The 13,351-nt window shown below is 47.3% G+C and overlaps 1 protein-coding gene across 1 annotated transcript in view; it reads left to right on the top strand.

The window, feature by feature from the left end:
- atp10a (ATPase phospholipid transporting 10A) overlaps positions 1 to 13,351 on the top strand; it is a 139,167-nt gene that overhangs the window by 69,374 nt on the left and 56,442 nt on the right. Inside the window, exons 11-13 of the mRNA XM_084307816.1 lie at positions 9,881 to 9,984; positions 10,491 to 10,617; positions 11,270 to 11,454. Coding sequence (XP_084163942.1) covers positions 9,881 to 9,984; positions 10,491 to 10,617; positions 11,270 to 11,454 — 416 coding nt within the window. The remainder of the gene's footprint in view (positions 1 to 9,880; positions 9,985 to 10,490; positions 10,618 to 11,269; positions 11,455 to 13,351) is intronic.

Raw genomic sequence — 13,351 nt, 5'->3', positions numbered from 1 at the left:
ATCCCAACGGGTCATATTGTCTGGCGAGTGTTCTGTACACACTCCGTCTGGTGGTCGGTGTAGCCGTCGACCTTCCCTGCTCTGGAGTCAAGGGTTTGTGTCTATAGTGGAGCGAGTCTGTTTTGAAGCGCCAGACTAGTCCTAGTGTCATTTCTTGGGCTTCTCCTGGGATGGTCGCCATCCAGGTCTCGCTGCTGGCAGCCTTGTCCGCAATACGTGCGGGTCACTGCTGGCCCACTGCCTGAGATCAAAGCCGCCTTTGATCAGGGAGGCGCGTAGCTTGATTAGGAGAGCCTCGGCTTCTTGTTGAGTCGAAACGCTTTGTAAACAGTTGTCCACGTAGAAACTGTTCTTCACACTGTGTCGGACCTCTTCATCTGCTGTTGGGTCCTCTGCGACGTGTTTCTGTAGTGCAAATGTAGCACAGCACGGGCTGCATGTGGTTCCGAAGGGGAGTACTTCCCACTGGTAGATGGCTGGGTTCTCATCTCCGATCCTCTCTCTCCATAGGAACCGCAGCAGGGGCTTGTCCTCCTCTACTAGTCTCACCTGCAGGAACATCCCTTTGATATCCCCGCTGATAGCCACCTTGTCCTGGCGGAAGCGCAGTAGCACGCCTAGTAGGGAGGGGCCGAGTGTGGGGCCGGGCAAGAGCTCTTTATTCAGATTTTGGGATCCGATCTGGTAGCTGCAGTTAAACACAATGCGATCCTTGCCGTTGTGGTGGACCTTGTGATGCGGCACGTACCATGATTCGGTCGTCTGATCGGCCTCTTTAATGTCAATCTTTGTTACGTGTCCCGCTGTGATTAGCTTCTCAATCTCAGCGCGGTACACACGCTCTTGAGCGGGGTCTTTGGCTAGGCGCCGCTCCGTGTTCAATAGATAGCGCTCCGTGGCGTCTTTCTTTGCGTGAAAGGTGGGCATTCCCTCTCGCCTCAGGAGTGGAGTTGCGTATCTCATCACTCCGCCGACTGTGACTCTCTTTGTCCCCTGCTCGAGTAGGTTGATGGCGTAGATGTCTTCTTTAGAACGAATATCTTTCTTTTCGTTCTTAAAGGGCATTGTCTCTAGTGTCCATAGCCTCTCGACATGCTGCAGGAGAGTGGTGTCTTCTTCTGTCGTTCTGGAGTGGAAGCAGCTAGTGGCTGCCGTTCGGTTGAGAGATTTAGCGAGGGGGCCTTGTAGGGTCCACCCTAGGCGGGTCTCGACTGCTGCAGGACAGCCTCGGGGTCCTGTATGGACCCGGTCAATCGGGACTATGAGTTCTGCATGGTCGGAGCCTATCAGCAGGGTCGGGGTAGCGCCGTCTATGAGCGGGATAGGTAGTTGTCGCAGGTGCACATATTTATCCATCAACTTGGCGATAGGGTAGGTGTACTGCGATAGTCCTATTTCTTGGCTGGTGAAAGCATTTGTAATCTTATACCGTCGCTCTGGCTGCCCGTTTGCTGCGATAGTGAAGGAGACATTCTCGCCCTTTATCGTCTTTAAATCTCTTCTTATTGTCCGAATCGTCATTTCGTTCTTGCTCCCCCGCAGTCCCAGCTGGGCCGCAGCGGACGTGAGCAGAAGGGTCCTCTCTGACCCGTCATCAAGGACGGCGTAAGTGTCCATGACTTTATCCTGGTAGCTCAATGTCACACGGACTACCTTTAAGAGCACTTGGGCGCCGCTGCTGCTGGCGGGGTCAATGTACATGACACTTGCCTTGGTGCCGCTCGATGGTGCAGGTGGAGGCCGTCTTCTGTTACTGTCGTGTAGTATATCTAGATGGGCTCCGTCGCACCGACTGCACCTTTTCTTTAGGCGGCATTCGGCTGCCATGTGTGGTCGCGCACATCGGTAACAGCGCCTGTTGGACTTTATCCATTGACTCACTTCTTTTGCATTCATCTTTGTGAATAGGTCACATTGTGACAGCCAGTGTTCTTTCTCACAGTAGGGACACACTATCTTCCACTTCTCTTTTCTCGAGGGGGTACTGTGGCTCTTACTGCTCGGTACTGACTCTGATTGGTGCATGACAGTCACCGATCTCCTTCCATCATTTATTCTCCTGGGTCCCTCTCTGGAGCTTGGCGTGCTCCGCCCGAATGTATCCAGTCGTAAGCTGCTGACTTCTCTCGCCAGGAAGTCGGCTAGATCAAGGAGGGATGGTTCGGGGCCGTTGGGATCCCGGTAGTCTCTCTGCCGCCTAAAACGCTCCTGTCTTGCGGGTGGCAGCTTCTCCAAAATCCTCTCGACGTTAAGAGTTGGCGTATAGCTCATGCATGCCCTTTTCCCGTTGCGCTCCCAGCATCCCTACCAGGGACTGCACTTTGATTGACAGGTCGTCTAGTGAGCGATTGTCTGTTGCTGGGGGTAGGCGATCAATATGCCTTATCTCTTGGATTACGCAATCCCATATACGTCCATATCTCTGGTCCAGCGCCGCTAGGGCCGCTGTGTATGGTGTCGAAGAGGTGGCATAGGCCAGCGCTATATTGTGCGCTCGCGGTACTTTCAGGTGCTTCAGTAATATTGCATACTTGTGGCGTTCATCAGCGACATCCACCATCATTGTCTCTAAGCACATCCGGAGCTCCGTGTACTGTGCTCGACTCTCATAGGCGAAGTCTGGAAATGACGGCGTGGCAATGTATGACGCCGTGGATGGCTGATACATCGGCGAGCGTTGGGGGAGAGACCTCCTAGGCGAGTCCCCTCTTGCGCCTCTCTGTGGGCTGGTACTGACAGGGTACCATGGCCCGCTGGTCCAGGTGCTATTCCTCGGGGCTGGTCGTGCGTCGTGCTCACCCGTGAATAGAGTCGGGGGTCTGTAGCGCAGCGCCGCGGGGGTATAGCCTGGGCTGTACTGGACCTCCTGGTCCGGTGGAGTGCTGTGCTGTCGTCGGGCTTGGTTCTCCTCCTCTCCCTCTTCTTCCTCTATCAGATCTTCCAGATCCTGTAATCGTTTATTTAGCTTCTCCGCAGTGTATGCCGCTCCTTCCTTGTAGCTGGGTCTCGCTTGGACCGGTCTGGGAAGGGGGTCTGCGGGGGGTATAGGCTCGGTCTGTTGGTCAAGTTCAGGGTCGCTTGCTCGGTTCGGAGACGCTGCCCTTGACTGTTGTCTCGACGAGTTCCTTGAACCCCTGGCGGAGGGAGAGGGTGTTGCCTTGCGGATCAGCTGCTCCATTAGCTGCGCTTGTAACTTGTCGCGCACGACTTCGCGCTTGGTGAGATCTGCTTCTCTTTGGGCAGCGGCGCGCTGGGCGTCGGCCCGGTCTCTTGCCATATTCTCTTCCGTCTGAAGGCGTCTCATCTCCAGGCGTGTGCGCTCTTCTTCGCTCCGTTGTTGCGCTTGGAGTTGTTCGCGCTCGCTAAGCGCCTGTGCTTGGAGTTGTTCGCGCTCGCTAAGCGCCTGTGCTTGGAGACGATCGCGTTCACCCTGAAGTCGATCGCGTTCGGTAGAGGCTGTCAGGCTGACGAGGAACGCCTGTTGTAGCATCCTCTCCGCTTCGCTGGGGGAAGGCGGTTGTGGAGGTGAGCCGCTCCTGCGTGAGCCGCTCCTGGGTGTACTCGTTGGGGAGTCCTGGAGCTCTATTTCCTCGGCGCTCTCCTCCTCTTCTTCCGTGCAGAGTTCTCTCTCTGTAGGGTTGTCTTCCTCCCGGGGCTGGTCGGGGACTACTTCTTCGGTAGTGGCGGGGGGTAAAGGCATGTCGGCTCCCTCCTGGTCCCCACCGTGAGCTTGGTCAGTTACATTAGAACCTACTAGGGCCTCTGTGGTCGGGGAAACCTGGTCGTTAAGGTCAGACATAATTTTACTTTCTACTTTTTACCGCGTTTACCGTTTGTCGAAGGCTAGGTAGTTGACTGACAGTGTAATCCTCTAAGTACTGAGGTGGCTGTCGTCTGCGCCGCGGGCGTTCTAGGTTAGGAGGACCGTTTCGTGGAGTGTTCATCATAGGCCATTTCAATATTAATAACACTATATTAATATTACACTAGTTACCATCCGGCTCGAAGGACCAATTGTAACTGAGGGGTACAATTCCCTGACTGTATTGTTAAGTATGGTATTATTAAACCACTACCTCTTGTACTTTAACTTCTGGCCATCCAGTACATGATATAAATATGATGAACACTTTCCCACCTGATGAAACGAAGTCCACACAAATGTACAAATCGAATATTTAATATAGCAAAAGGTATATACAACGTTCACTTGTTTACACTTATGATTTGAAATGCACTTGTATGGCAAATGAGTATTCGTAGGTAAATCAACATTGAATGTCCAATCTCTGGTTACGCAGGGAGTAAGTATACAACCTGGTTCTTTAGGAAACTATAGCGATGGTACTTAAATGATTATAGCTGGATACACTAAGGGGGGGGGGGGTCCCGCTGGTTGTAAGACAGTAGGAGGGGGGGGTTAGATAAGCCGCTGGCGGTATCCCATCTGGCCGACGATTTCTTGGGAGAATTCAAAGTCTTGAACACGGTGCCCACAGAACCTCGGTCCGCAGATGAATACAGCTGGACCCTCTGGTGGACGGTAGCTGCCGGTCCACAACGGAGAGACGTGAGGCGACCTCACTGGTGTAGAGCGCCGTCTCACCTGGAGTCCTCTCCGGGGGGTAGTTCCAACACTCCGCAGTGTTGGCCGTTATCCATGGAATAATCAAAGCACCCAAAGCATAATCCAAGCCGTGGAAGGCTCGCCGTCGTCCGGGTAGAGTAATCCAATATACAGGTCCAGTCGCCCTGGCCCGGAGCTCCTCGGATGCAAGCACCACTAGTGGTCTGCCCAGCCTGGTTAAGACTCCAGATAACGTCAGGAACGATGGGGGTACTGATAACTTTATAACTCTAACCGAACGATGCACCATACATAAATAGACTATTATTAGCTTAATAGAATACGTCCAACTCGACGGTATAGTGCCAAACTATGACTATTCAACTATTAATCCACACGATATCTCAATGCCTATTCTGAGGCCAAGTAGGCCTTACTGCACCACACGTGCGTTGTGGGTGAGGCTTCGCGTCTGTTACTCGGTTGGAGGGTAAAGAACTGGACTAAAAGAAAGTTCTACTTTACTTGCGCCATATATATATGCGCTGTGAACAAATAGTACCATTCGTATTTCGCCAGACGTATTCCTACGCGGAACCGGGGCTTGCCACGACATGTTGGGCGGCACGATTGAACTTGAACCTAGGGGTATGGCTGCTGGCGCCAGGTTCTCGTCCAATGGTGGAATGAAACTATTATGGGCTGCTTAGTAGACTAAAGGGATATTCAGTGCATATTGTACAAGGAATATACAGGGGATATCAAACGATATACAAATACTATTTAAATATATATATATAAATAAATATATATATTCGGTTTAATCTGATCCTTCACAACAGTGTCCATTATGAAATGACAATTGCGCATTGACACACCCACTACGCAAAGCTATTACTCGCACACTGTGCTCCTAAATGATTTTTCCGGTTCGCACAAATCAATTTTTAGGGGCAAATGCGAGTGAAATGGTCGCACTGTAGAGCCCTGGGTCTAAGTCTACGTAATGTAAAGTAATGAATCTGATTTGGTTTTCAGTATCAAATCCGTTTAGGACTCAGAATTGGTGCTACTACCCAAAGTTCTCCCAAACCCAGTCTCTCTACCACCATGACTCGCATCCCTCGTTCTCCCAAACCCTGTCTCTCTCTACCACCATGAACCACATCCCTCGTTCTCCCAAACCCAGTCTCTCTCTACCATGACCAACATCCCTAGTTCTCCCAAACCCTGTCTCTCTCTACCACCATGAACCACATACCTAGTTCTCCCTAACCCTGTCTCTCTCTACTACCATGAACCACAGCCCTCGTTCTCCCAAACCCTGTCTCTCTCTACCACCATGAACCACAGCCCTCGTTCTCCCAAACCCTCTCTCTCTCTACCACCATGAACCACAGCCCTCGTCCTCCCAAACCCTGCCTCTCTTTACCACCATGAACCACATCCCTCGTTCTCCCAAACCCTGTCTCTCTACCACCATGAACCACATCCCTAGTTCTCCCAAATCCTGTCTCTACTACCATGAACCACAGCACTCGTTCTCCCAAACCCTGTCTCTCTCTACCACCATGAACCACATGCCTAGTTCTCCCAAACCCTGTCTCTCTACCACCATGAACCACAGCCCTCGTTCTCCCAAACCCTGTCTCTCTCTACCACCATGAACCACATGCCTAGTTCTCCCAAACTCAGCCTGCAGCTGCGGTGTCTGGGTTTGGGGTGTGTCCTCGACACGGACAACACTGCACTTTGTTTTACTATTGGGTCAAATCGGCCAATCAGAGTGCAGTACGAGCTGAGCCTCCCGGTAACATGGGCCACCACAATGGCTCCATTCAGGCAGCGAGGAAGTGGTGGGTCCGTGTCACTCTAATAACAGTGTGGTGCACATGAAGGTGATGTAGGTGCACGCCAGAACTCTGGTGGCTTTGAAGTTGAATGACTGAAGCTATTTGTCATGATGTAACTCCAGGCCAGTCGAACAGTCCTCATGGGGCCAAATTGGACTTGCGTCTGTTTTGAAAAAAATCCACCCCAAAACAGAATTCACCTATCATCACTGATGTCGGGCAAAAAATAATCATTTTATCAGGTAAAACTTTTTGAGAATTAAGAAAGGTTTTTGGCTTACCTTTCAGATACAATTTTACTTGTTTTGATTTTAAGTACACCATTGTTTTGGTGGTGTTCTAGCGTGACATCTAATGGCATAATATATCGTACCTTTTAAGGTCAGGAAACTTGGTCACAACACAAAGAATAATGTACTGCCATGGTAATCGATGCCCAAATCAAGATTCAAATGCTTTTGTTGTTGCCTATTTTGGTTTTTCTTACCACTCCACAAATGTGCCTACATCGGAGTAAGAAATAGCTTAGAAATAATAATCCAACATTGATTTTGAAAATAAAAACCTGGGTAAATAGCCCTCATTTACCCACCATTGAAACTTTGCTCATGGGGAGAATGAAGCTTGACCATTCGCTGATCATTACTACTGAAGCTTCGAAGCCCTAAATCGGTACAGCCCTAAATAAAAGAGAAATAATATATATAAATGACAAATTGGTTTTCGCCCTCATGATCTTAGACAGTTAAGTTGAGTATATACAAAAACTCTAACCCTAACTAACCTTACTGTCATGCACTTGTCCTAATATACTAACCAACACTATAGCACTCAACACTTTGATGAACATTGTTACTCAGCTGATAGAGTTGTACCCTTCCTGCTGTCAGTGGCTTGTTGTACAAAACTTGTAAGTCGCTTCGGATAAAAGCGTCAGCTAAATGACCAAATGTAAATGTAAAATACAGTATATCAACACATCTCATATAAAGCTAGAAACAAGAGAGCCAAGCCCAGTATAAATAAATAAATGTTTGAAATTTTTATGAAATGTGATGTCGGTGTGACACAAATATGAGAACGGTGACATGACCTGCGGCTCCACAAAGCCGGCCTCCAAGGCCGTTTGTCAGTAAGTATTGATCCTTAGTCTAGATTCTCTAGTACCGGTAGTTGGACACGTTTCACAACACATATTTGAACCCTTGCACCGAAGAACCATATAACTCTGTTTTGTAGTGTTTTTGACAGCCTGTGTGTTTCAGGTTTTATTTTGTCGGAACCATAGAACTGTTTTGTAGTGTTTTGGACAGCCTGTGTGTTTCAGGTTTTATTTTGTCAGAACCATAGAACTGTTTTGTAGTGTTTTGGACAGCCTGTGTGTTTCAGGTTTTATTTGATCAGAACCATAGAACTGTTTTGTAGTGTTTTGGACAGCCTGTGTGTTTCAGGTTTTATTTAGTCAGAACCATAGAACTGTTTTGTAGTGTTTTGGACAGCCTGTGTGTTTTAGGTTTTATTTGGTCAGAACCATAGAACTGTTTTGTAGTGTTTTGGACAGCCTGTGTGTTTCAGGTTTTATTTGGTCAGAACCATAGAACTGTTTTTTAGTGTTTTGGACAGCCTGTGTGTTTCAGGTTTTATTTAGTCAGAACCATATAACTGCTTTGTAGTGTTTTGGACAGCCTGTGTGTTTCAGGTTTTATTTAGTCAGAACCATAGAACTGTTTTGTAGTGTTTTGGACAGCCTGTGTGTTTCAGGTTTTATTTTGTCACGTCCGTCCCTATCTCTTTACAGTATAATTGAAATCGTTTGGTTTCTTGGCTCCTCGACCTCACAGCAGCATTGAGACAGAAGCAATAGAAGAGAAGCAATAAGAACAGTGTAAGATTTGCAGTTGTAAAATCAATCCAAATGAATGGGAGTGTGAATGTGATTATATCAAGCACACACTCGACCTCTACTGTCTTTTAACTTTGGATGAACACTACAAACTTAAGAATCAGAATCAGAAAAGCCTTTATTGCCAAGTAAGCTTGCACATACAAGGAATTTGTCTTGGTCGTTTGGTGCATCAACATTACCGTTACTGACAATTAAAGTAGATCAAAATAAAAAATGGAATATGTAAACTAAATGAGAATAAAAATACAATAGAATAGAATATAGGACAGGGCTGTACAATTGTGCAGGATGTAGTAGAGTATATACACTAAATTAGAATAAAAAGACAGTGGAATAGAACAGTAACAGGGCTGTGCAATTGTGGAGTATTGTGCAAATAATATGAACAGTGTCATGTTCCAAGATAATAAAGTCTGAAAACATTGCTAAACTGACTTATATCGTTCTTCATTCGAGGCTCTTTGTTGATCTATCCAGGATCGTATAGATTTGAGCTTTGCTGGGGAGTTGGACACGTTTCCAACACATATTTGAACCCTTGCACCATAGAACTCTGTTTTGTAATGTTTTGGACAGCCCGTGTATTTTGCAGTCATATGGATTCTGTTTTGGGGTGGACATCTCCTTTTTAAATAGAAGGAAAAAGCATCATAAAGCTAGGTTCCACCTGCGTCTGTTTGGTGTGCTGTTCTTGGCAACAATTTGTCAAAAAGGGAAAAGCTCAGTGTTTTTGAAAATGCCTTTTCTTCAGTATTTTTTTTCTTTCCGTTTATTTATTTTCTTTTATTTATTTATTTTACAACCAAGGAGGGAAAATAATTTCCCACGCAAGCTGCTGAAGGCCTTATCTCAGCCTAAATGATTAATGCTAAACACGAAGACGCTATTACCAAATACGGCTACCGTAGTTGTGAATACAAATGAAGACTTTATTTTTTCTTTTCTTCTGAAGACATGCATTCTTTGTTCACACCGGTTTGTTTGACCTTGCGTTGAGCAAAGAGCAAAGTTGTTCTCATCCGCAGGCCGCTTACATGAGAAGACAAGCTTGGCACCCTCGGGTGAGTGTTGGCCAGTGCATCCCTGTCAGTAGACTGATGATGCCAATCTGCTGGTGCGCTCTGCCCTGCCAGAGAGATGTGGGCAAGATGCTTGGCGCAAGGAGTCAATTAAACAAGTAGACTCGCTGTATATCATTACAAAGACGACTGGAATTTAGAAAAAAATATATTCCCAGACTTTTCCTGTTCAATCACGTTGACATTGTTTAGAATTTAGTATGTTGTTTTACAGCAATTTCCATATGGCAGATTTTAATAAAGAATTTTGCTCTCAATTCAGTGGAGACGTCCAAACATCTTGACGGTCTGTGTGGCTGCACAGCATGTGGGTTAGTTTAGGTGTGAAAGACAGATGGCTGTCATGGGCCTCATGCAAGATGTCTCTGAGAAATCTGCTAAACCATTCATATGTTGGTTCCCTGAAAATGTAGATTAGTAATCCTGAGTATTTTATTTCTCTCTCTCTCCCTTTCTCTCTCTCTCTCCTAATAAGATGACTCTAAAGGGAAACGCCAAAGAAAGATCCTCTACAAGACTCAGAATTACCTGAACCTGTATGCTGCAGACGGTCTCAGAACACTTTGCATCGCCAAAAAGGTAACCCGTTACCCCTTTTTTATTTTTTTTTTACTCATTTGGAACTATTTCCAAACGGCGTAGTAGAGGGCGGTGATGCGATGACACGATGATTTATCTCAACGGCAACTTGGCAGGGTGTTTTTCGTGTCCCAGTACAGATTATCACATGGGCCAGCCTTCCAAAGTGACATTCTTCGTGACTCAGCTCCAATCTGTGCCACTTTCCCAGGCTGTTAATTTATGCTCTCACCAGCCATCCTCATTATAATCCCCTGCTTTTGCTTCCCTTGTGCAAAAAGCCCGTCACCACAGCGATGTGACAAAATGGTTTCTCAAGGTCTCACATACTCCCAGAGATAACCTGCTTAATCAGTGTCCTCGGCCCTGGAGGGAAACGTTGCTTTTGGTCTCCACTTACTGTAGTTTATCCCAGACTGCATCTGACATAAGCATCGCTCTGTGTGGGTGTGTGTGTGCGCGTATGTGTGTCTTATCTATGTGTGTGTGTGTACTGTATATGTCAGATTCTGAGTAAGGAGGAATATGCCTGCTGGTTGCGGCGCCATCTAGAGGCCGAGACCGCCATCCAGGGACGTGAGGAGCAGCTCTTTGATTCAGCCCTACGACTGGAGACAAACCTCCACCTTTTAGGTAAATCCTGCATTTCAGATAAAGGGGAGGATGAGAAAGGAGCGTGACACACAGCTTCGCTCTAGGCGGTGCAAAATTGCTTTAACTTGAGCGAGAAATTATGGAATAAATGTAGGCACCTCTTCACAATGTATCTGAAACAGACTGCTATGAACGCTCTGTCGCCTCAGATATTGAGTAGGATACATTTAGAAATGGTTCTCGTCAACAACAGTGCTACTGCCGAGACCAAAACCAACTAGCATGTCTTCACGCCAGGTATACCGGTTATATTTTGAGAACATTTTTCTGTACCGTATCTGAACTGTACAGCTTCAGTTATTAGGGATGAATTGATGCGGTTATTGGACATCGGACAGATAAAACCGGACTAAAACAGGGTATTATGTATTCTAGAAATACATTTTATCAAAGCAAAACAAGTTGATTTTCTGTATTTCTGACACAAAATATTAGATATCTCTAACAGAGAAAATGTATGCTATCTCAATAGTTTTGTCCAGTGAACGCAAAAGTCCTTAACACTGATGTTCTCAGTATCTGTCCACACCGAATCGATATACATATATTATATAACATATATTTGTGTTTATATATGAATATAATGGATGGGGGGAGGTGTAATAACGCTAGCTTTGCCTTTTGTGTTCAGGGGCCACAGGCATAGAGGACAGGCTTCAGGACGGCGTGCCCGAAACGATAGCCTCGCTGCGGAAGGCAGGTCTGCAGATCTGGGTGCTGACTGGAGACAAGCAGGAGACGGCCGTCAACATCGCCTACGCTTGCAAACTGCTGGACCCTGAGGAGGAGATCCTCACCCTCAACGCTGATTCTCAGGTCGGCAGCCATGTGTCACTCAGTATTGACAAGTATATCATCATTACCTTGAATTCAACGCTGATTCTCAGTTCAGCAGCCATGCGTCACTCAGTATTGACAAGTATATCATCATTACCTTGAATTCAATGCTGATTCTCAGGTCAACAGCCATGTGTCACTCAGTATTGACAAGTATACCTCATCATTACCTTGATGCGATAGGCCACTTCCATTGCCACGCCCCTTTTAGCCAATAGGGAGGTGTAGTCTGCGGTCCACCCGTATAGGAATTTATCATTGGGAAAAATGTATTATCGGTAGGGATGTCCGATATTATCGGCCTACCGATATTATCGGCCGATATTGGCATTAAAATGTATCGGAAAATATCGGTGTTGTTTCTTTTCTTTTTTTTACATTTCTATAACCTTTATTTACCCAGGCAAGCAAGTAAGAACAAATTCTGATTTTATTTATTGTCAAAAGTATGCATAATGTTGTGTTAATTCCACAACAAGAGAGATGTAATAATAATAATAATAATAATTCATTTAATTTATATAGCGCTTCTCAGTAACCCGAAGTCGCTGACAGTAGTCGGGAGCAGGGGTACAAACAAAGAGGCGAAAGCAAAGAAACAAAACAAAACAACAAAGAAACAAAAACAAAGGAACATGAGACCATGGGGGGAACGGGGGAGACAGCCTGATGGCACAAAAAAAAGACTAGAGACATATCGATCAGGTTGGAGGGGAGGGGGGGGTTTAGGGGTGGGGGGGGGTTGAAGGCAAGGGAGAACAGGTGGGTTTTGAGGCGAGCTTTGAAGGTGGAGAGTGTAGGGGAGTCTCTGATGGACTGGGGGAGGGAGTTCCAGAGTCGGGGTGCAGTGCGAGAGAAGGCCCGATCTCCGAAGTTTTTGAGCTTGGATGTCGGGACAGTGAGGGAGGCAGTGGAGGAGGACCGGAGGGAACGGGTTGGGCGGTAGGGGAGAAGGAGATCAGTCAGGTAGGGGGGGGCCAGGCTGTGGAGGGCTTTGAAGGTGAGGAGTAGTGTTTTAAAGTTAATGCGGTGTTTGATCGGGAGCCAGTGGAGGGAGTGGAGGACAGGAGTGATGTGTTCGCGGGACCGGGTGTTAGTGAGGAGGCGGGCGGCTGAATTTTGGACCATTTGCAGTTTATGGAGGGAGCGGGAGGTGATACCAGTGAGGAGGGAGTTGCAGTAGTCCAGGCGGGAGGAGATGAAGGCGTGAATGAGGGATTCAGCAGCGGGGGGGGAGAGGCAGTGACGGATTTTTGCGATGTTGCGGAGGTGAAAGTAGGATGTTTTGACGATGGAGCGGACGTGGGGGTCAAATGAGAGGGTGGGGTCAAGGAGGACACCAAGGTTGCGGACTAGGGGGGAGGGGGTGATGGTGGAGTCGTTGATGGTGAGTGTGATGGGTCCGGATCTGGTGAGGGTGGTTTTGGTGCCAATGATGAGGAGTTCAGTCTTGTCACTGTTCAGTTTGAGGAAGTTGTGGGTCATCCAAGTTTGGAGTTCGGTGATGCATGATTCAATGTGACTGAGGGGTGGGCTGTGGGGGGATTGTGTACTGATGTATATTTGGGTGTCGTCAGCGTAACAGTGGAAGTTGAGGTGGTATTTGCGGATGATGTGACCAAGGGGGAGAATGTAGCAGATGAAGAGCAGGGGGCCAAGGACTGAGCCTTGGGGGACCCCCTGTGTGACTGGGGGGGGGGTAATGTTAACCCTTTAATCGCCAATGACGTGTTAAAACGTCTTTCCTCGCCATGCGTAATCTGCCAATGACGTTGTACAGCGTCTTTGAGATCAATATTTCAAAAATCTGTCATGGCAATCATATTTCACCCACGGAGACTTGACGGGTGCTGCAGATCTCCTCTCAACTCTCCAA

This window comes from Notolepis coatsorum (assembly GCF_963971535.1).
Source record: "Notolepis coatsorum genome assembly, chromosome: 2".
Classification (NCBI taxonomy): domain Eukaryota; kingdom Metazoa; phylum Chordata; class Actinopteri; order Aulopiformes; family Paralepididae; genus Notolepis; species Notolepis coatsorum.
Note: the sequence above shows the minus strand (reverse complement) of the source record. Positions and strands in the feature narration are given on the sequence as shown.